The 23,233-nt window shown below is 39.8% G+C and overlaps 3 protein-coding genes across 5 annotated transcripts in view; 2 read left to right on the top strand and 1 right to left on the bottom strand.

Moving 5' to 3' along the window:
• Nucleotides 1-1,324: 1,324 nt before the first annotated feature.
• Nucleotides 1,325-7,838, top strand: irf6 (interferon regulatory factor 6). Its single transcript, XM_080495775.1, has 8 exons — nucleotides 1,325-1,513; nucleotides 1,840-2,014; nucleotides 4,183-4,378; nucleotides 4,471-4,566; nucleotides 4,672-4,911; nucleotides 5,652-6,044; nucleotides 6,147-6,265; nucleotides 6,865-7,838. The coding sequence occupies exons 2-8, from the start codon at nucleotides 1,841-1,843 to the stop codon at nucleotides 7,087-7,089; spliced, it is 1,443 nt and encodes a 480-aa protein (XP_080351901.1). The 5' UTR covers nucleotides 1,325-1,513; nucleotide 1,840; the 3' UTR covers nucleotides 7,090-7,838.
• A 1,433-nt stretch (nucleotides 7,839-9,271) lies between these two features.
• On the top strand, nucleotides 9,272-19,031 carry eps8l3a (EPS8 signaling adaptor L3a; the record flags this gene model as incomplete). Its single annotated transcript, XM_080495427.1, has 19 exons — nucleotides 9,272-9,336; nucleotides 9,449-9,528; nucleotides 9,640-9,704; nucleotides 9,788-9,946; nucleotides 10,648-10,797; nucleotides 10,927-10,991; nucleotides 11,072-11,154; nucleotides 11,249-11,391; nucleotides 11,694-11,793; nucleotides 12,384-12,457; nucleotides 12,565-12,639; nucleotides 13,040-13,185; nucleotides 13,312-13,417; nucleotides 13,562-13,605; nucleotides 13,696-13,792; nucleotides 14,349-14,468; nucleotides 15,273-15,358; nucleotides 16,555-16,687; nucleotides 18,957-19,031. The coding sequence occupies 19 exons, from the start codon at nucleotides 9,272-9,274 to the stop codon at nucleotides 19,029-19,031; spliced, it is 1,866 nt and encodes a 621-aa protein (XP_080351553.1).
• The window catches only part of ampd2a (adenosine monophosphate deaminase 2a), a gene marked incomplete at its 5' end in the record, with an annotated part of 30,441 nt that continues 24,336 nt past the window's right edge, over nucleotides 17,129-23,233 (bottom strand). For all 3 annotated transcript variants that reach the window (XM_080494754.1, XM_080494755.1, XM_080494756.1), the window contains one exon: nucleotides 17,129-23,221. In XM_080494754.1, coding sequence (XP_080350880.1) covers nucleotides 23,006-23,221 — 216 coding nt within the window. In that variant the 3' untranslated portion in view covers nucleotides 17,129-23,005. The remainder of the gene's footprint in view (nucleotides 23,222-23,233) is intronic.

Raw genomic sequence — 23,233 nt, 5'->3', positions numbered from 1 at the left:
CTTCAAATATAATCATGCCACTGCAGAATCACACAACTAAAGACAGAGACCAAATGTTGTTTTTAGCATCTTGTGCTCTCGGTTAATGTCATTAGAAATGATCACTCTGGGTTGCTGTCAGATAGATCAAGTCTGATACTAATTTCAAACCCACAGATAAGTTAATTAATAATTATCATGTATGTTAAAAAACTCAGACAGAGCAGAATGTGCCATTAACCAAACCAAACACACACATTATGTGTTACAAATATAACAGCCAGGGTTTCTTTATTGTATTTCATTTTTTGGATTGCTTTCTTGCCAGTGTGCTTGTTTTAAAATTAGCAACAAGGTTTATTGTGAGAGCTAATGATGGGGTATGCATGTGTATATGCCAACCTGTTGTCCAAAAGCAAAAATCTTAACTTAATGACAAGTTAAGTTTTTGCATTTCGCTGACTGCCATTAAACACATTGCATATTTGATAGCTATTGATAGAAAGTTAATTAGAGAGTAATTGAAAGAGTTCATGTTTCTGCTATTGTCCCATTCTTACCATTCATCTTTAGATTAAATGTATGTTGGGACAATAAGGGCTACATATTCAACATCCATATCACTTGTAATGCAGTCACTCACATTAGACCATCACAGCCACCAACATCCCTCAATGCGAAACTTCAACATTAACATCACACAATGGATTTTATGCACATTGACGTGAAACTAGGAACACGGGGGGTTGATGTAGACAGCCTCCGGATAGTGAGTAGTTTCAGGGAGTGGCTTCTTATTATTGAGCTGCTGTTCCTCTTATTAGAGATCATCATGAGATCATACTCCTGCCCTGTAATCCCAATATATTGGTAATTGTGAGAAATCCCGCCTTGCCCGCCGGTTATGTTATAAATACAGGCTCTTTAGAGCGGCGTGTGTTTACTTTTATGAGGAACATGATCTTGGTGATTATTGATACAACTACAAATGTGTCTGAAAATACCCATAAAACACCATAAAATGTCACATAAAAGCACTCGTATACACGATTTTACCTTCAATTCAGATGTTACGGACAATCCCGGTAACACAATTTGATATACTGACTGTTTATTTATTATTTGAATAGAACATGTTCAACCCGCAAATATTTCACAAACACATATTTTTTATGTTCAGAACAAGATTGATGGACTGATTCTCTTTGCCGCACTCTGAAAAACACGGAAAAGAAATAAAGAAGCTGAAGTTTTCTGTTCTGGGGAGGAAAAATATCCCGGGAAAGGTGTGTCAGCTGCGTGACGTCACGCCCCTACCTGAGCGAGTTTCGATGAGGAAGGGGGAAGAGCCGCGCCGGGTGAAAAAACATCAGCGTCTCCTCCGGTTGTATAATCGTCAGTCCGCTGACTTCAAGCGATCGTCGATAAAGTTTGTTGAGGGTGGATCAGTGGAAAGCTCGGAGCTGCCGGTGGTTTGAATCCCAGTCGCAGGCCGACGTTAAAACGAGCGCGCCGACTTCCTGCTTCACCACAGGTATGTGCGTCCCCACTCAGTGCGCAACTCTTCCGCTTTGTTTATTTAACTTTTGGATCGATCCAGCTTTTACCCACCTATTTAAAGCTAACGTGAACAATCCAAGTGGACCAGACGTGCGGCGGTTAATAAATGAATAAATAAATAAGCAAAGTGAAGTCATGCAGCTTTTGAATGTTTGGAAAGTCCGGGAGGAGGGAAGGGAAGGGGAGGGGAGGGGGGGGGGGGGGGTCTGCAGCTCCACGACATTTATCTGCTGTCCAGAAGAAAAAAAATTGCCTCTATCTCTAGTCCAGTGCAGGTGAGACTGACTGGTGTTTTCCCAGGATGTCCGTCACGCCTCGACGTGTCCGCCTGAAGCCGTGGCTGGTCGCCCAGGTGGACAGCGGCCGGTACCCGGGTCTGGTGTGGATGGACCGGGAGGCCATGCGCTTCAGGATCCCGTGGAAACATGCGACTCGACACACACCTCAGCATGAAGACGAGGACACCATATTCAAGGTAAATATGCTGTTTTTTTGCTGCTGGTAAAACTGATGTCTCTGCAGGACCGAGAGCTGGGGCGTCCCCCAGTAGAACAACTCACCAAGGACATGTTGTCTGGCAAGTGTCAAAATATATCGTTTTGTGAAATTACGCGAGACCTTGGTATGCAACATTGTTTTGTAACCCCTCGCATAGACTCTTTCTGGCCTCTTATGTCAGATATTCAAGGTTCACTCCATGTCTCTGATGGACAAGACTTTAGAGACACACCGGTGCAACATCTGTTTAACGCCAAATGAAAAGCGGGTTTTCAAACAATGATTTTGGAAAATTATTCGTTCGTCTGTTGTGCTCTATGTACATTTTTATTATGCTTTGTCGAGCTCTCTGTTTCGTTGGGAAAATGTAATTTTAAAGAAACAATCAAAATGGAAATTGTTGCAGGCAAACTGCAAGCAAAAGGAATATTATCAATCAGTATGAGCTCTTACATGAACGATGTCTTGTGAATGGCTTTATTTTAAAGTCTCTCATGTTAGACAGAATATGTGTTAAAAGTAACATCATAGATTGCAATTACGTGTAGCGCCAGGCCCCAAAAATGTTATATGCAGTGGTTTGATTCCATCCTGCTGATGGCTGGACATTTGCAGAAGACTTTTATGTTTGTTACATTCGTATAGCAAGTTGTGTTTTGATGTTGATAATATGATTACAAAAAGTTTTACTACTTTGATCCGAAGAACATTTAGTTGTTTTCTTAACAACTCAATTTTCTTTTAGTATCCAAAGGTGTAATACTTTTGCAGTTTGCAATAATGTGTTTATTATTGAGGAGTTACATTACTGTGAAAGTATTTCATTGTCTTCATCCTAACCATTCTTTTATTTGTATGCTGTTAATATATTTCTACACAAATATAATACTTGCACAAGTGCTACAACATTTATTCTTTTATTCTGCATTTCTTTAATTTCTTTGTAAAGCACTGTGAATTGCCTTGTGTTTGAATGGTGCTATATAAATAAGTATGCCTTGTTTGTATAAACATTTAAAACTATATTTGAACAATGGCAATTGTTTGTTTGTTTGTTTGTTTGTTTTATCCTGGGAAGCTTTTATCCAGGAGTTGTGTTTATCCACTGTTGCCCGTTGCAATTTGTCGATTTTGTTGACCTGTACGTAAACGCAACGTCTTTACGTATTCAATCTAGAAACTCCAGGGGCCAATCAGGCAACTCCGTCTTTTTCAGCCAATCAGGGTTGAGTTCATTTGACGCTATACAGGTGCGTGGTTCGTCCAAAGACGCAACCTGAAGTCTCAGCAGTAAATTAACAAACGTACGAAGCTTCTGCCCTTCTTAATATCGGTAAGTGGAATCGGACACTTTTACCTCTGGAGTCTCAGGTTAACTTTGTTTGCGCAGTTGTACATTTTGCTGGAAATCCGCAGGCCAATCAAGGTTGTTACAGAGTTAACGAGCCCAGAAACACACCTGCTGATTGATGCTGATACTCGAACAAACTCTTCCACCAAAAGTGTGAATTTGTTTCATGAATTCCTCACTTTGGAGCTTCTAAAAACGTATTAAATGACATCCAGGTGGAGCTGGTCACTAGTAATTAATTGACATGTAACTGGCTTGATTTAATCAATCATTGAACTTTATCATGGTTCACATTTTCCAGTGATAGTTCACTTTCTTCTAAGTGAAAAGAGAAAAAATTAGGTTTTAGCACTTTTAATTTTGCTTTGACTTGTGGCTTTTTTTTTTTTTTTATCAAATTTGCTAAACCAGATAATGGAGTGTACATCCAGCTGTGCTAACAAGGGTACCAACCAGAGGTCCCGGTCCATCACAGACTGAACACATTCAAACAGTTGCACACATTCACTACTACAGGCAATTTTCGAGCCCCAAATGGATGTTTCTGGAAGGAAGGAAACACACACATGCACAGGGACAACATGTAAACCACATAAAAAGGCTTGGTGGCCCAACTGGGTCTCACACTACTTGATATGGGAGAGGCAATACTTGCTGACTGGTTTTAACATATGGAAAACCTTGTATGAGATGAACATGTGCTTTATAAGTGAAATCCATTCACCATTGATCCGGTGCATGTATGAAAATGTAAAAACTGTTATTATCATCCTTTTGTTTTGACACTCCTCTAGGCGTGGGCTGTAGAAACCGGGAAGTTCCAGGAGGGAGTTGATGAACCAGATCCTGCAAAGTGGAAAGCCCAGCTCAGATGTGCCTTGAATAAAAGCAGAGAATTCAACCTCATCTACGACGGCACCAAAGAGGTCCCCATGAATCCTTTGAAGATATATGATGTCTGTGACATCCCGCAGTCCAACAGTAACCAAGGCAAACACAATTTGCTTCAATATGACTGATTTCCTCCTCCTTCATCATAACGCTCCAATCATGACATTGAAATCCTCCTATTGTTCCCACAGCCTCCTCAGAAGGTTCTTGGACGCCACATGACGACGATGTTGGTGAGGAAGATATTCCAAGTACCCCTGGCTCTCTCCCTCCATACCCATCCAATGGTAAAGGACCTTTCCTCAACAATTATTTCTTTTCTTTTCTTGACAATATAACGGCAAGTTCGCAAAGTGTTTGCTGAATAATCAATGACTTCTCTCCTCACTCAGGTACAAGTCCTTCTCCTCTTATAATGTGGTCCCCGATGGGCTCGGACTCCTCCATGCAACCACCCAGCTGCCCGCCTTCAAATGAGGTCTGGCCCAAAGAGGAGCCCGTCGACATGGAGATGCAGTCGACGTCCCTGGGCGCCCTGCCCCCTGCGCCTCTGCCAGATGCCTCAGTGCAGCCGCCGCCTCTCACCGAAAACTTTTTTGTGTCTCCAGAAACGTGGATCAGCTCTCTCCCAAGTAAGTGTGCTCCGTCTGCCGTCGCATTCATAGAAATTAAGATCTCGGGGAATTTAAAAGAAGCCAGCGAATTACAAAACGTTTCTTCAGCTCACTGAATTTCAGGATTCGATGCATTTCCTTTGACTGAAAGTTGAAGAATGAAGCATTCGCTTTTATGTATTTTGGCTCCCGGATTTTTTTTTTAATTTACTGATTGAACAGATCATTTCAATTTAGAAATGGAAAGATTTGAACGTTCCTGTAGAAATTTAATAAAATGAACGATTATAGCTTAGGTTGAGCGTTCCTTTTAAAATCAAACATTTATAAATTAGACAATTGTTTACGCTGTCAAGTTCATTACATTGTCGCAATTTTTGAAGTTGTCCAGAATTGTATTCGCCATGCATATACGATTAGGAGTACAACATAATGTAAAACAAATGCACATCTAGATAAAGGAATTGATATAATCAAATATGTTTAACCACAAAACATTTTTAATCCCTAAGCATTTCTTCACATGATGAAGAGCAACAACCTAAAGCATTCTCACTGTAGATTTTTTTTTTTTCGTTTCCCACAACCAGATTAAAATTCAGCAAAATTCTTTGTAACTGTTTCTCTTGTTCATTTCTATTATTGACCGCTGAAGGACTTTTAAATGACGTGTATTCGTTTGAAGGGTGCCGTGTAACTAAATCTCGAATGGAAACGTGTTTCAAACCTCGGCTTAACGTGCGTCTCCTGTGACCCAGTGACGGACCTGGAGGTGCAGTTCCTCTACCGGGGGAAGGAGATGTGTACCGTTATGAATGTCAGTAACCCACAAGGCTGCCGGCTGTTCTACGGAGACCTGGGCCCCATGGTCAACCAGGAGGAGCTGTTTGGGCCGGTGAACCTGGAGCAGTTGCGCTTTCCGACCACAGAGCACATCACCAACGACAAGCAGAGGGTCTTCACCAACCGCCTGCTGGACGTGATGGACCGAGGCCTGATTCTGGAGGTCAACGGCCACGATATCTACGCGGTGCGTCTGTGCCAGTGCAAGGTGTACTGGTCTGGGCCCTGTGCGCCAAACCCAGCCGCACCAAATCTCATAGAGCGGCAGAGAAAGGTCAAACTCTTCTGTCTGGAGTCCTTTCTCAGTGGTGAGTTAATGATTCTGAGACCATTACAGTGTAGAACGTGGACCTTTTTTTTTTTTTTAAGATGCAGTTTGATCGGATTCCTTTCATATCTTTGATGTACAGGTGTGATCGCCCACCAGCGCGGTCAGACGCCAACCCCTCCTCATTTTGAAATTAATCTGTGCTTTGGAGAGGAGTGGCCCGATGGCAGACCCAAAGAGAGGAAACTCATCATGGTTCAGGTACGGACACATCTTTAGAATTTTCAGAGGTCATCAACAGACACTGCAGATCAGTGGATGTGGAGTCAGACTGTACACTGCAAATCTTAGATTTATAATCAAATAATTGCAGTTGGGGTTTTTTTTTTTTATCAACGGTTGTTTCACCAATAAAAACCTGTGTTCATATGTCACAGCAAAGCATTTAGTTAAGCAACAAACTATCATAGAATAAACCTCTATTGTTATAAGAGATGAGAAGTGTAAACTCAGCTCTTTTTGATTGGTTACAAAGAAATACATTTAAAAATCCTTTCAAAGGATACACAGTGCTGATTAAGTAATATTACAATCAACTGAATTTGTGTCCATCTCTGAATTGTATCTATAAAGGCTTTGAAAGGTCTTGAAGTATAAATGGCAGAGAGACCCAGTTGAAATAACTTTCTGTAGCGCTCTGCTCACTTGGATGAGAATCAAATGTTGAGGTTTGCCCTAATTCCCTAAATTGATGCAAGTCTTCCCAAAATGAAGGGGTTACATTTCCGCCCCTACCCATTATAACAAGTTTAGAGAGATTTTCCTGCTGTGATTCACTCCGTCCCTCTTTCACCCTGCAGGTCATCCCAGTGGTGGCTCGAATGATAAGCGAGATGTTTTCCGGAGACAACACACGGTCGTTGGACAGCGGCAGCATTCGCCTGCAGATTTCAATCCCAGACATCAAAGACAACATCGTGTCCCACCTGAAGCAGGTGTACTGCCTGCTCCAGCAGGGGCAGGAGAGCTGGGTGTTGCCCCCCGGCCAGGCCTTGAACACTGTCCAGGCTCTGCAGGCTCAGTGAAGCAGCAAACACTGGACTGTTATCGATATTTCCTCCAGCTACTGAGAGTTACCTGCTGTTAGCAGTAATCTGTGTCGTCATTTGTACAAGTGTGCCCAATATGTAGTCCAGGATTCACCCGTTTCTTAGTTTCTATTGCATGCTGACAATTCTTCTTTATAAATATAAGAGTTGTGCCTTAAATGGAGCTATTCTGCATTAGGAAACTGTAAATGGACACCATGCTTGCATGGGCCAAAGTCCTCCTGCCTCAACGGAAATTTGAACATAGTTAATGAGTTACAGATATCGTTCAGTGTATTATTTATCCACGACGGGTCAGAGATGACCAGACTTCATCTGTCATCATGAAATGGGGCAATAACACAAAAAAAAGCCTTTTATTGTTTGACTTTTTAATGTTTTAGAAGCATTTTTACTGTGTGGTTTGTATATTTGGGCAGAATGTAGTATAATGTGAATTAAAGGTGGCTATTTTTTTGGACTTGTCAGGCCAGTGGAGACCAGTTCTTAATGTTATTGGCCCAGTGGATGCATTTTTCTAGAAATGATCGTCAAAAACCATGCATTATCGGTCTGGGACCTTTCATTCTCAGCTCTTTGTATCCAGGCAGTCCTTTTTATACGCAGCACGATGAGCTACCTGGATCTCTCTGGAAGTGGATGCACTACTCCTAAAGTGCTGATTTGTTTTATGGCTTGTTGAATGTACGATTATTCACCTTGTGATTGCATGTTTATCTTATCAATAAAATGCTGAAATACCATGTGCAGAATACTTATTGGGAACGATGTGGTGTAGCTTAGCATGTTTACTGTATCTGATATTTTCATGTATGTTGTGGCCAACGGTCTGGGAATGCATCAGGGTGATGCTGTGCTGTTTACTGATTATTACTGGTTAACCAAATTGTCAGTTTTAGGTTTTATCTTCTTTAGACTTGCATGTAAAGTGTTTCTTAAAAAAAAAAGAAGTTTCTCCGTTTCAGGAGTTGTGGTAGAATTTTCATTTTAAATGTGCACTTTAACGCTATGCTGAAAATGGGAGGAGTTGCACTGAAATAATGACCAATGTCAGCAGTTTTGCAGCACATCAAGCTGCTCCTATTAAAGTGAACCCTGTGTGATCTTAATTTGAATGTTTTTGTTTTTTTTATTGACTCAATGAGTCACTTGTAAATGTCTTTGAGCTAATTATAGTTCTGCTGTACCATGTGTTTATCAGATAACTGAGGATCTCTTGTTGGTTAATATTTGGCTTATTAGCTCCACCTGACATGACGTAAAGGTGGGCGGCACTCCCATCTAATACGATGCTTGTTGGAGGCTCAATTGAAAACAATCTACACAAGTTAAATCCTCCTCACTTCATTTTCTGATGCTATTTTAGATTTGGCTTCATGGATAATTAAATGGCTATCAAACATTTCACTGTTGAATGGAGAACATAGATTAACTTTTTCATTGTATTCAAGGTTTTGAGTTTCACCTGTACACACAAGAAAAAAAAATGTTAATTGAGTAATTTTCCTGGGTGAGGTGATTTCCATATCTCATAACCTTTGCTCACATTATGTGCTACAGTAAAGATCTCACACGCTCATGTGCCTCACTTATCCCGCTACTGGTGGACTTTGACCTTCTCCCTTTATGAGGAAGTCTCCTTGGGTGTATCTTGTCGATGTGGTGGACTAAAACATAGTTACATTCAGCCGAGAGTGAAGGTAAGAGCCAGTAACTACTAATAACATTATTTCTCATTTGATGTGTTGTGAACGCTTGAGGAGTGTTTGGATTTCATTTCGGACAATTAAAGTCGTATAACAACTGTGATGTCATTAAACCTCGAGAACTTCACAGTGAGATCCTCTTTTTAAAACTTTTTTTTAATAGATGAACTTCGATTTATTCATTGTGTTAGCACAGAGCTTGTACGTCTGTTGTAGAATTATGCTAAAATGCCTTTCATTCCAAATATACAAACTTGGAATCTCATCGTATTGGAAATATCTTTTTAGTTGATCCTTCACAATTCATGATTAAGTTACCGATTGATGAAATTCAACAAAAGCTCAACCTTGTGGGATTATCCTCAGTAAAATGTGTGTCTCAGTTTACCACTGACATTTATGGTGAACATTTTTCTTTCTGATATGTCATCCCACAGGTGTGTTTGATCAGTATGTTCAGGACACACAGTCCCTTTGGTGGAGACACCAGCAGCTATGCAGAGTCGATAAAGTCCTTGTATGTATTTCTCAAAATATTCCAGCTTCACTGATCCACCTTTTGATGGTTTCATCAATTAAAATGTTCACAAATGTTTCACTTTTTGTTTCCGTGTGCCCCCTACCTGTAGCAGTGATTATTCTTCCACCCTGGATGAAGTGTCGTCACAAGTCTCAGGTCTGTCCAGACCAAGTGGGAAGTCCATTTACTGTAAGACAACTGCTGTGTTTAACAACGTTTCACACCCATTCAGTTAAAGGTAATAAGGAAAATACAGCCCGTTGGTTTTTTTTTTTTTCTTGTTATTTAATCTGTCAACAGTGCAGAGGAAGGATTATGCAACGTCTATAAACAAGCTGATGGACAAATTTCAATACAGAGTGGAGGTAAATACAAAGGGAAAAACAGGTATCCAGCTGTTTGAATATGATAATATTGGTCATTTTTTTTCAATGTCTTTGTGTTGCAGCACTTGTTTACTTGTGATCTGGATGGGAAGGAGCTGAGAAACGTCATCGACTGTGTGGAGCGTCTGAAGCTGCTGGATCAGCTGGGACGTTTGTGGGGTCAGGACATGCTCCTGGAGGTGCACGGCAGCAACCTGCTGCTCATTGACATTGAAACCAAGGTAAAAGAAAATGAACACGACGCTTGTAGACATGTGATGAGACACAAAGTCAAACGGATGCAGTCTTTGATCGATGGTCTCTACAAGGTAAGAAGGTTTGAAAGTTAAACGTGCAGTCTCCAGGGTTTAACTTAACTTTGGTAAAGGCTGTCGGAATACATCTTATTTACTTTTCCCAACATGCTGCTGTGGAGAAAAGGAGGCTACACCCTGGACTTATCACCAGTTCATCATCACAGTACAAACAAATAGAGACAGATAAGCACAATTACACCTAGAGACAAATTTACACTGTTTTTGGATTGCGGGATGAAGCCAGAGAACTCATAAAAGAAATAACTGTAAATTGTCTTCAGTTAATTTAGCCTCTCTCTTTTGTAATTTTAGAATTATACAGTTACCATTTATATTTTACCCAATTGCACAAATAATAAATTAATTTCTAAACTTTGTTTTGGTGAAAGTAATTAGCAGTTTTAGCTGCCCCTTATTTCATTTTATCGTGACATCTTCTTAAAAGAAATAAATAAAACACATGCTTGGTATGACAACCCCAACACCTTGAAGACACTTGTGGATTATTTAACGTTCCAAGGTGACATGTAGCCACACAAAAAGGATGGTGCATGTTGCCTGTGAGGAGGCAAACCCTCTTTGATCGCCGTAACAGCGTTTGACACCCACTCTGCTGATGTTCACAGGAGGAGTTGGAGTCGGTGGCTCTTGGTGATATTCAGGAGCTGAAAGCTGTGCTGAACACAGGAGTGTTTAACTCCCTGCTCACGGTGTCGGTCCAGCCCAGGAGGAAACACACCACCACAGTCTTCATGTTCCAGTGCGATGATGTCCGGGTGAGGGCAAACATGTAGAATTGTTTGTTTTGTTTTGGGGTTTTTTTTAGTTGTTGTTGGTTTTTTTCCCTCCATAAAGCCTGGTAAATGAAAGATAGGGATGAGTGATTTCTTTGGTGTTGCTCGCAGGCGGACTATATCGAGAAAGACCTCTCGCGAGCAGTATCACGCAGAAGAGAAGACCCGGGCTCCAGGTAGTTTAAAAAATGCACCTTCCTGTATATTTTAAGCATTATCACTGTATCACTAAAAATACTCGTGACACTCTTTGAAGGATCAACACAGCAGGACCTGCAGGTCTGGGTGTGCTGAGGTCTGCAGTTGAACTGGACACACACTGGGCTGCTCCGGACTATGGTGAGGCTGCTGCTCCGACTACTCCTGCAACACCTCCTCTGAATATATTCTCTTGAGTCTCTTCTCTATCTCATTTTGATTGTGCGCCGAGAAGACGACCAGTTCGATCCCGAACTGGCTTCGCCTCTGGAGGAGGAAGACGGGGATAGATCTCCACATCTGCGGGAGGATGGACTTTCACCACATTTCTCTATCACTGGCTCTCCTCACCCGTACACAGAGGCAGACAGGAATGTGGTGAGTGTCCCTCACAGATGAGAGCATCCATCCATCTTCGGGAGCTGCTTTATAGTGACCCCTCAAGCCAATTATGATATCTGATTTGGATCCATTTATGAGTAGAGTGACATAGTCTCTTTTTCTGTGTGCGTGCTCTGACCGCCAGTGTCCGTCCATCAGGCCAGTACGGCAACAAGCTATGGATCATGTGGAATGCAAATAGATTTGGACCTGGCAGTATTGTAATTAATCTACATGATAGGTGGAAGTTGCAATGTATGAAATGTGCGAAATAGATGTAAATTTTCTTTTTTTTACAGGATATTTTGAATCACATAATGACTGAGTTGGAGATCTTCATGGGACGAGTAGCTGCAGTGAAAGCTAAAACTGCAAAGAAAAAGAAGAAAAAGAAGAACGGTAAATACAAAAAAAAAGCCCGCACATCAAGGCGATGCTGACCTCAAATTGGGCTATTTTGCAGTTTTTTTCTTTCTAAAATCAAATCATGACAGTTTTTCATTTCATTTTCACTTCTTTGAGTACATGTTTTTAAAGCTTGAATATATTTTATTGATTTGGGCTTGTTTTTGTGTTTGTTTATATTTTTGTGGTCAACTTTTCTTTGTTAAAAAACAACATTTATAATATAATCGTTTGCTTCATTGGTACTACTATTTGCTTCTTTGATTTAGATCCATTCACTAGAATGTTTTGTATTTAGTTGACTCCCAATCTCTCATTTTGTCTGTTATATTTGAGCCTATTTTCATGTACATGTATATAACTATTGTATCATACTTATGATAAATGTTATGATTAATATTAAGGTCATGACTAAAAAGATACAGAAATACTGTTTCTTGAACTATATATACATATCTTTAAACATTTATGGTTATTGCAAATATATTTATGATTATAATGATTAAAATATATTTTTCTCATTGAAAATATTGTACTGTATGGCATTCACTTATGGATTATGGCTGTATTTTAATTTGTTTCAGAAAGAGAGGGAATGCCTTCTATTGATGAATTTGCAGAATGTCTCCATAAAATCAAATATGGCTTCAACCTTCTGGTTTGTTTTTTTAACTTCACATTTTTAGGCCAAGTCCAGGGTCTGTTTAGTTTCAGTTGCCATTGTGATATGTTTTGTGTATAACACTTCTCTCTCTCTTTTTCAAGGTGGAACTCAAAGGACGGATCAGTAATCCTGGTGTTCCTGAATTTGTTCACTCCTTGTTCTCCACGTTGGCTTTCGTAAGTCGCCATGACTTCAATTGCATTAATTGTTTGAAGTGATTACTGTTATAAAATGTTGGGTTTTTTTTGTTTTTTATTTTTTGCTTAAAGATGGATTTTGTGCTAAAAATAAACCAGGTTCTACTTACAACCAAACACTGTTATGTCTTATTAATCTCTTTCATTAACATATGTTCTCCACCCTTTTGCTCCTTCTTTTTTTTCTCTGCGTAGATAATTACTTCTCTGTAATGGCCATGTTTGCTCTATTTCCTATTCATGGTTGCATGACCAATAATTCAATCTCGCTTCACTACTTTGACCTCAGTATCAGTATCATTACGTTGGAGCAATATAATTTACACATTGAGATCCTGCTGCACTCACTTTTTTGTTAAGAGATTATTTTCATTTTTAGGTGGTGTCTCACTGTCCAAAAGATCTCCCTCCGACCATTGTGGCACCGCTGCTGACGCTCCAGACCATCCGTCTCATGGGTGATGAGGCGACCACAGAGGAGGACCAGCTGTGGCAGTCTCTGGGAGACGCCTGGAACATTCCTCGGTGAAGAAACTTTGTAGTTCTTTTCGCCACACACGATATTCCATCGCACCAGGATTGTTTTGTATAATTTCATCTTTATTTAGTCAGCGGCAGAATAATCAGGTGTTGTTTTGACAATGTTACCAGCACTCAATGGCCAGGGGATGAAGAGGACATTCCCACTTACACCCTCCAGTTCTTTGACGGCTGGCAGCCCCGTGAAGTCAATGCAGCGTCTGAGCCCAGTGAACAGGTGAGGAGGAACGTCACAATCTTCAAAAAGATAGGACGATAACCTATAATCATAACAACTCTAAATTGTTTCACTGCAAAAAAAAAAAGGTATGGCTACATTATTTTTAAAAAGCAAACAAATCAGTTCACCTTTTCTCCACAGACGTCAGGCAGGTTGAAATCTACCCGTTCCAATGGAAGCACACAGTAAGCAGCAGCACACTGGTCATTCCTCAGTGATTTGTTGATGTTTTGAACCTGGATGATCTCAGTAATTCATGTCGGTGTGTTTTCCAGCCCAGCCGGGACTAGGCAGTCCCCCCAGCGCGTCAAGTGGGACTTCATTTCCAGAAATCATCAAGAACTGACCGTCACTAAAGGAGAACTGGTCGAGGTATTTATGACATAATCCAGCCGTTTCCTCTTGTTTCAGTGGAAGCACATCCAATCTTTAATCGCTTTTGTTGTGGGGTTGGAAAGTATAAATATTGACGTTACTACAATTAAGTTGTATATTTGAGTACTTTTATGTGATTTTTGAAAAAAATTAATAGTTTGCAATATGTATGTTTGCTCATAACATATATAAAAAAAGATATACTTAACTCCACTTTTAAAATACATTTCCATTAAGTATGCTTGAAATTTGAATTGAAAGTTGAACCTTTTGGTCTGCAACATGGATAAAACTGACTTTACGTCCATATTTCTTCATCTAATTTATTATTTGTGTTATAAATATACTTCAAACATAAATATTCTATTGTTGACTGTATAATTAATTGTGCTTCAAATGTACCCAGTAATTTAATTATCTAATTTCTGATAAATATTATGTTATTTTACTTTGATTTGAGTTCAACTTAAGGAATGCAATAGTTGAAATTGAGTACAAACATTCAGAGCTATTTCCACTTGTGGTTGTTATTTAGTGCTTTGTCCCTCTGCAGATACTGGACAGGTCAAAGCAGTGGTGGAAGATAAGGAACAACAGAGGGGAGGACGGCTTTGTGCCCAATAACATACTGCAGGACCCTGACGAGCTCTCTGATGAGGTGAGTACAACTCAGGCAACACAAAACCCAGAGAACCCAGAGAACTGACAACTCAGTGGAATATACAGAACTGCGACGCTGTTTGCCGGTGTAGAACCACCAACCTTATCATGAGCAGAAACACGTGTGTATACATATCTGAAATATATTCTAAAGTAGTTTTGCTAAGGAAATACTTCATTATGACCGCCTGCTTAATATTATATAGGTCCTCTCTGGATCCTCTCTGTATATGTGTTGTGATATTTGACACCAACATGCTACCAGCTGATCTTTGAGTTGGAATTTGGAACCACATTTAGATGCAATGTTTACAGTATGTTGTCTCCCAATCCCAGGTTGGCGGTTTGTGAGTGCATGAAATTGATTTTATAAAGAAGCCTTGAAACTACTGAAGCCTTAAAATGCTATGAGTCTATTTATCATTTACATGCACCAATGAGGATTTGGCTGCCCATGATCCTGCAGTCGGTTTATCATTTTACCTTCTTCGAATGACTTTCAACAGATACTGCAAGAGCTTGGAAATGCTATAACCCTGTCAGCTAACCATCACTATTTGGTCCTTGTCCTAGTTCTTTGTTCCAATTGACCCCGTTTTTTCTGCTCCCAACATCAATTTTGATCAAAACGATTCACTTTCTGCCTAATATATTCCTAAAGTTTGTCATTTCACCTGCCAGTGGTCATAATGTTATGGGTGGAAGTTGTATGTCAGTGAATAGGAGTAAAATAATCAGCAAAAAAAATAAAGTATCTGTGAAATGAAACTCTAATCAAATTTAATTCAAATGACAAGACATTATTATAATTTTTCAGGATTTTGTGGCTTCCCCTGTTCTCACCAAGAAGTCGAGGCCTGCGGAGGTGAAAGCCTGGCTCGTGGAGAAGGGCTTCACGAAAATGTAAGTATAAATACAACTGACTAGTGACGATTATAGCAGACTGATTACATGAGAATTGTCTTTGACTGTGAATACAAAGTGTTGTACCTGAAAGTGGATGTTTTGGGAAAATACTGACAACTTGAAGAGTTTGATGACACTTGAAGCCAACATGTCCCCCGATTGACTGAATTATTAGGTCACAACAAACAGATCATCATTTTTTATTAGTAATTTATTAAGAGAATCAACTAAAAAAAACCTAAATCCTTTCAAATGCATCTTTCAGGATCAGTAGTGAGATCAATATTAACTTTCTTTCACTTAAAATAAATGTGTTTTTCACCTGGAAGACAGATGATACTCATATTATCAGGACTTATCAGTTGCTGGTTAGAAGGAGCTTTTACTCCCTCTGTTAGTGATTACATCTATGGCTGTAGAGGCGGACAGAATACTTTGTGAGAGCCTGGCAGGCATCGTGTGAAGATTTTTCTTTTCTGAAAACAGCAACACTTATGAGACACGGGAAAGAGGGAACGATCTGAGACTTTGTGTCAGTTCACAGATATAATTTAAAAAAAGGCTACTTTCAGACTGCCTTCTCTGATCTCGCTACACATTTGTACAAATATCAATATGGTATCAGTACCATTATGTCTTGTTTTATGTTGGATCAAAGCGCAAAGAAAACAAGCGATATACCGTGGAAATCACCAACTTTTCTCTCTCTCTCTCTCCCTCTTTGTGAAACACCAAAACATTCAGAGGCCGATTCTCAGTGTATAACTAATGTACAGGACTAGTAACCAAACAACACAGTGCCTGGGCAAGGGGCAAAAGTACTTGACTGCACTACACCCACAATGCATTTGCAGGCAATAAATGCAATGTTGTCAAGTTAAATGTGAATGTGAAAATTAACCAGCTGCACATGCAAAACAACATTTTATCTCTGTTCATTGTTTCCTATATTAATGAAAGTTAGAGAAAGAACGACGACTATAGAAGCCTGATTACTGTTGATTTCTGCCATATTTACCAAACACAGTTAAAAAGTTTCCTAGATTAATAATAAATGAGGAACATGTTCCCCCTTCCCTCTATGCCTGAACCCCCAGTAAACCTGGGCCAATGAATGTTGCTTGTGATCCGTTTGTAAAGGTTCTAGAAGGATTTTAAAAAAATTTTTTATTGTGATGTATGAATTCTTGCAGAACTGTACGCTGTCTGGGCGTGCTGAGCGGTTCATCGCTCCTCGGGATGTCGAGAGAGGAACTGAAGATGGTGTGTCCAGAGGAAGGAGGGCGAGTCTTCTTCAAATTACAAGCAGTGAAATCTACTCTGGCTGTAAGTGGCCTGCGTCACATTACAACGCAAAAATGCCATTTTCCTTGCATTGTTGATCACGGATATAAATCCGACCTTTTGTCTTGCAGAGTTAAGAACCAGCTACACATTGAAACCGAAAGAGGAAACTTAAACCGAGCTCACCGTTTCTCCAATACTGTGCACTTTCAACTGATGTTAGTCAATGAAAATGGAAGATACTGTGGATTTTTATCATTATTTAAATATGCTACATTTTATACCAAATAATATGACACTTTAACATATATATTGAATTTAACCTGTGAAGAAATCAGCACATTGTCAATAAATGTAAATCACCCGAAGGAAAGTCAACACAGGTAAAGATGCATTATGAACACTCGAAGAAGGTTGATATGTGTGGTCCTCGTGTAACATGTAAATAAAAGTCAAGCCTGGTGAAATCTTGGTGAATAAACATGCTTTATTTTGTTGTTTAGACACACTAACCTCATCTGAATCTCTAAAACAGTGGCAGTCCATCACAAGCAGTAAGGCTACAGATCAATGGACACAAAACAAGGCAGAAGTGAGAAGAAAACAAAAACTGTTTCAAGAAAGATATTAGAAACACAAATAAATCTGGAGTTTGAGATTATATGATGGGTGTGAAATACACTGAACAAACCAGTTTGAAAACACATGGGATAGTGAGAGGCTGAGGTTTGTAAGAGATTAATAAACAGTGTGTTGGCTTGCAGTCACAGTGTTAAAGCTCCGAGGGAAACTCTTCGTATGGTTTCTACAGTTTGGTCTTTATCACGACTCATCTGCCTTTATTTTAAGGAATAGATTCATAAAGCTGATCAACTAAAACAAAATACACAATGTGCATGCCAACTGATTTTTGAAACACTTTTTATTCAATGTGGCACTTAGAGTTTTTTCATAAATTGTTAAAAATTTGTTTGTAAAAACATTTCCACCAGCTCCTTCTGCTGAACAATTTTCTATATTGACATTTGCTGAAGTAAGATTTTAAAATGTTTGTCCCTGTTTTCCAATATTTCATTTGATTTATCAGTAATGGACTTCTCAAACTGCATTTCTTTTACCAAGAAATGTATCCAAAAATTAAACAACAAATGAGCAGATTTACTAAGATCCTAAAGAAACGGTGCTTGCCTTCTGGCAGCACGTTCAAACAGGAATATTTAAATGAGCTTTTTATGTGTTCAGCATAGAACATTTGAACAAAGAGCACAAACTTAAGTTTGATAACATGGAGTTGAATGTGTTTGGGGAGGAAATGAGGAAACAAATATAAAAAAAACCCAACTGGATCAACTTTAGAAATAAGCTCTGCCAAGTCCTTTGTTGTTTTGCTGGCCAACCCTCACATTGTGTATTTGTTTAGGTAAACAAAATGGATTCTGTGCATCGTTTTGATTTGACTGTTGAACGTTCATGCGGATATCAGCTTTCACGTGTCGTTGTCCCGGTTCTCAGGTTTGTACTCGACTTAACACGCGACCACATGAAGTGAATCAGTGCTAACGTGTCAGTGGTCAACGAGACGACTGTCGGACATCAGCGTGGGTCACGGGGGCCATGATGAATTTAAGCCTCAGCAATTAAATACGGCAGACAGATGGTAAGGAGTCAGATTATACAGTAGTGCTGTAAACGAGAGAACAAAACGTGTGGAAATGTGTGGTTTTATTGTCAACATTACTGATGCAGAGAATGGCTTGGGTTGGATTTGTGTCTATTTCAGACTTGTGGCTTTATAGTTTATAGAGGTACCAGTGTTTCATTAATCTATCGTCAATGTTATATTTACAATCAAACAATGGGAGTGATAAAGCATTGTTTAAATGCACAGGAACCTTGCTACCGTGTTGTCGATCATAGTCGACACTGATAAAATAGAGTGTAATGATTTCGATTGTTAAAAAAAAAGAAGCAAACAAAAGTGTTAAAATGACAATAGTGACAGCAATAATTAACAGAAACAATAAAAGGTTAAACAACAATATATTGTGAATATAAAATTTCTTATCTCTATATTGCCTTTAAAAAAATACACTTTATACAATAAATCCAACAATCACACAAAATCTGCCGCGTTCAGCGATGCAGCTCCTTCTATAATCTGAAGTTAACATTATTCGTATCTTTGATCCTAATTAATTTACACACAACACTTTAATAACTTTGACAAAGGTTGTTTTTTTTTTTTTGGGGGGGGGGCATTCTCTTCTCATGTTGGCATCAAAGTTGACATGTGTTAATCATGTCTTCACAGGCGCGCTCCCAATCTGGTGGGAAGCTGGACGTGTCCAGCAGCTGGCGGCGGGCCGGCTGCGATAACGTCACATAACAACACTCCGAGGCCAACTTACTGGGTTTTGGAGGAGAGTTGGAGGTACAATATGTAAGCTCTTTAGATGGAAATGTCACAATTAAAATAAATGACACCACTGACAAGTTATGAGGACACTACAGTCATGGTGTCACCTTAAATACATCCATGTATTGTGCTTGCAATAAATTCACCAAAGTAATCATAAGCAGATCAGTTAGGTCTGGAACAAGTTAATGTATTACCACTTTGTACCACAAGATGGAGTAGTGAGTTTAGTCTGTTTTCATTCCTGCAAGACAAGATGAGTCTGCATAATAAAACCTGGCTACAATCAGACTTTTTATTTATATCTTTTCACTACAGGCAGGATTTGCCTCCTTCAAATAGCCACAACCCCTGGACTGTTTATCATGTTCAGATTTAAAGTCTCACAGAAAGCAGAGAAATAAAGCTAAAATTACATTTTAGAAGTCAAAACAAAAAGTAAAACTGGAATACCAATTTTGCTCAACTGGCAAACATTTTTTTTCAGACTGGTGAATATATAATGTTTACTGCTACAAGTACTAATTGATTGATACTACAGACAAAGTCTTTCAGACAAATTGTGGATCAGGGAATCATCCTGATGCCTCCTCAGCTCCCCAAAGTGCTTCTACATTAAAGTAAAACATTTATTATGCCCACAGTCAGCTTAATTTATTGGGAATTTAAAAGTTATAAATGCTGGCAAACTCATTTATCCAGACAAAGATACAAATATCAAGGTAACAAAACACAGGTAATGTGTTTGATTGATCTTTTGTGCAACCAAACACAAATAGTATTGAAACACATGTTGACATGTGGTTGGCCGCAGCTTTTCTTGCTAAGAATAGAGCTGAGCGCACTGGAAGGTGAAACACAAGCTGACACCACATGTGAGGATTATGAGACATCAGTGTAAACGTTAAGGTAAAATTAACTTTTCAACATTGTTTCACAGCAGAGAGCCTCTGATTGGTCTGTACAGTTTAACCTTTAGATGAAAATCATATAATCAATATACTAAAATTTACAATGAAATATATAAAACATAGAAACAAGTACTGTCTATCTATGGTTTGATGAAAATAAACACAAAGTTATTCTTCATGTTCTGGCTTGCTGTATTTATGAGACATAAAGAGGTGGTGTATCTTGCTAGGATGAGTTTTAGTGATGGTTATAATGATGCTACTTCCTTCAGTGTGCCTTTTTGTGGGCAGAACTACCAACAAATAATCTGTATATTTTGAGTGGACATCTCTCCTTTGTTATCTGGCCATAGATCATTCGGTAAGCCTCCCCTCTGTCAGTATGTGGTATGTGCTGTTGAAACTTTGAGGAAAAACCAACTGAAGTCATATATAAAATGCCATAAACTAAGCAGGATTGAAGGCACCACATTATGGAGACCCAACAACATGACCCTTTGCACAAAAGTGGCCTTACCATACAGAAATCCAAAGTTTACATAATGTACCTTCGAACAAAAATGCTACAAGATTCATGCAACAGTCTTAACCATGTCCCAGCATGGTAAGCTTATTTCTACAATGCAGAGTTCAAATCTGTTTTCTTCTTTACAAACAGATCAAATGCTGGTCGGCAGCCCTGAATTCGATAAGTGTTTTCTCTCTCTTTTATTGTTTTTAACATTATAGTTCACTGTAAACGTCTCGTTCTCTCTCCTGCCACCGATTACTCATGCAAGCATGCAGGTAAAGCACTTATCAGCGAAGAACAAACTATCCTTTCCCGTCAAAGGCCAAAGTTTAAACTGAGCATGCAGCAAGGTGGTCCCATCGGTATGGACGTCAGGACAGTATCGAGGCCACACTGTAACCCGACTGAGGGAGAAGACATGGGACACTTGCTGTATGTCACAAAGAGAGAAACTGGACATGCAGTGCTCAAAGCTACAAATGAAAAGGCACTGTGACTTTCGTGGTGCAAATGTACAGTGCACTGCATGCAAAGAAAATGTCGAGCTTGCTCAGTGGAGAAGGAATGAGGCCGATCAGGGCCTGAGAGAGTATGGCGTGAGCCTCTTAGCTATGGCGAAGAAATGGAGAGAATTCATCTACACTGGTTTGTGCTGTGATTAAAAATAGTCTATTTTTACATCTCTTTCACTTCAGAAATACACAATTGAACTACAATCATTTCCTCTGAGTGCTTGAAATAATTTCCTTTGCACTTCCAGAGGCCTGTTTGCTTCAAGGAATGTTTTCCATCAACAACAGAAAGTCAGTTTCAAACTTCCGGTTATGGCGGCTGCCGAGGCCAACGTGATTCAAACTGCTCCTCTCCTGCAAACCACAATTTATGCTACATATCCTGTTCTCTGTAAGGACAGGCATACATCAGAGTACTCGTACGAGTATGGCAATGCCGAAGGCCACACACAACCACGAGACCAAAGGTGCGGCATCCAAACAGCCAAAGTTGACTGACTCTGAAGTCTGCAGCGAGACTTTCAAACTAAAGCTAACGACATGGAAAAGCTGGTGACTAGGCCGACATTATTTTAGCTGCCATAAACTGTGAAAACAGGCATTGCAGCGAAGCTCGACTTGCTTTTCAGTGGCGAGAAATGACATGAAAAAGGAGGTAAAGGATGGTTCGGAGCAGGTTTCACGCGCTGAGCAATGCATACTGTCCACGGAAGACAAGGCGGCGGAGTTACAGGCTAAAGTAAACAAGCTGGAGATGGCAAACAAAACTGTGGAAGATAAAGTTTTGGACAATGTAAACTAGATTTCGACTAAACAATTTGAGAGTTGTGAGAGTTCTACAAGGAATCGAGGGCCTAGACACCCGCATGTTTTCGGAGAAATGGATCCCCTAAGAGTTTAATAATGACGTTTCTCAACTACAAAGACAAGGTGGCACTTCTGGCAACTGTATCGGCTCAAAAAGAAATATGCTACAAAGCTAAACAAGTGAGACTTTTCCCCGATTTGGTGACTGGGATTCATCATCTGAGGGAGAAATTCAATCCAATAAATTTAAATCTAAAAACACTGCCCCTGTTGTTTACATCAGCCATAGTGCCCCTTGAAATAGCGGTATGTTTACATGCACAGATCCGTGAAATAACAATGAACCCAACAGAACACAGAATAACTTTGTATGCTGATGATGTAGCTTCAATGATCTTAAATTTAAAACCAATTTTGCTTCTACTTTAACATGATGGCCATACAGTTTTTCTTTTTCTCCCTTTCTAAGCAGAAGTTTTCTTCACGCAATAAGAATTCAAAATTTTGCAATTTGGCAAATTAAATTAAACCGCACCAAAAACAACACATGGCTGCAGTTCAGTGCTGCAGCGTTCGCTGTATTGAAACATGCCCGAGTTCGTTGTGCAGGTATGTCTGACCTGCATCAATTTTCCTTCACAAAAACAAAGTCCTATTTACTGAAGAGGAGGCAACGTCAGGAGTAGGGTTACAGTTAAAAAAATAAAATGTTCCCGACTGTATTTCTGCACATGCTCGCTATGAAAACATTACAGAGGAACTAACAGTACAACAGGGTTTATTTGGGAGCATCAGTGGCACAGGAAGAAGAACATGCTGCTCATTCACTAAAAACCCTGATGATCATTCCTGCAAACCTTCATATGCGGACTGACTTGAGGAATTTGGGAGGGAAGTTCGAAGAAAAAAAACATAAACAAATGAAAGTTCGGATTTTGTCCTTCAACATAAACAACTCAGACATGTGAAATCAAAGCGCGTCAGTACTGAGGTGATCTGGGAGCAATGCATACTTGGCTTTTTGGTGGCTGTGTAGCTGTCAGTGTGGCATACTGCTACAGTGAAGGTTAGCGGTGGTTATACTCTCAATAGGCTGAAAACCAGATTTTTTTTTCTCACGCCAACGTGTGTCGTGGGTGTCGTAATGCTGAGTGGACCGCAGGTTTGGAGATCTAATGGACCGTAGACAATGAGACCGTAGTCTCATTGTCCTCCCGGGAGAGGACCCATCGTCAGAGAATCCTCCTCCTCGATGGCGTCCAGCTCCTCCGTGCGCACGGCGTGGGTGATGAGATGAAGCTCCTCGGTGAGTGTCTCGCTGCGGTATGCCACACGAATGTCAGGAACGTTAGTGCGGCGGATGTCGTTGCTCTCCGGACCCTCCCTCGCATAACTGGGGCCCAGCCAATAGCTCTTGGCCTGGAATTTAAA

The sequence above is a fragment of the Blennius ocellaris genome (genome assembly GCF_963422515.1).
Source record: "Blennius ocellaris genome assembly, chromosome: 4".
Taxonomy (NCBI): domain Eukaryota; kingdom Metazoa; phylum Chordata; class Actinopteri; order Blenniiformes; family Blenniidae; genus Blennius; species Blennius ocellaris.
The sequence above is the reverse complement of the archived record's forward strand: the minus strand, read 5'-3'. Positions and strand labels throughout refer to the sequence as shown.

Coding starts and splice junctions, on each gene's coding strand:
- irf6 (XM_080495775.1), top strand. CDS start 1,841: ATGTCCGTCACGCCTCGACGTGTCCGCCTGAAGCCGTGGCTGGTCGCC. Junction 2,015..4,182: donor ACGAGGACACCATATTCAAG/GTAAATATGCTG, acceptor ACACTCCTCTAG/GCGTGGGCTGTAGAAACCGG. Junction 4,567..4,671: donor CCCTCCATACCCATCCAATG/GTAAAGGACCTT, acceptor CTCCTCACTCAG/GTACAAGTCCTTCTCCTCTT.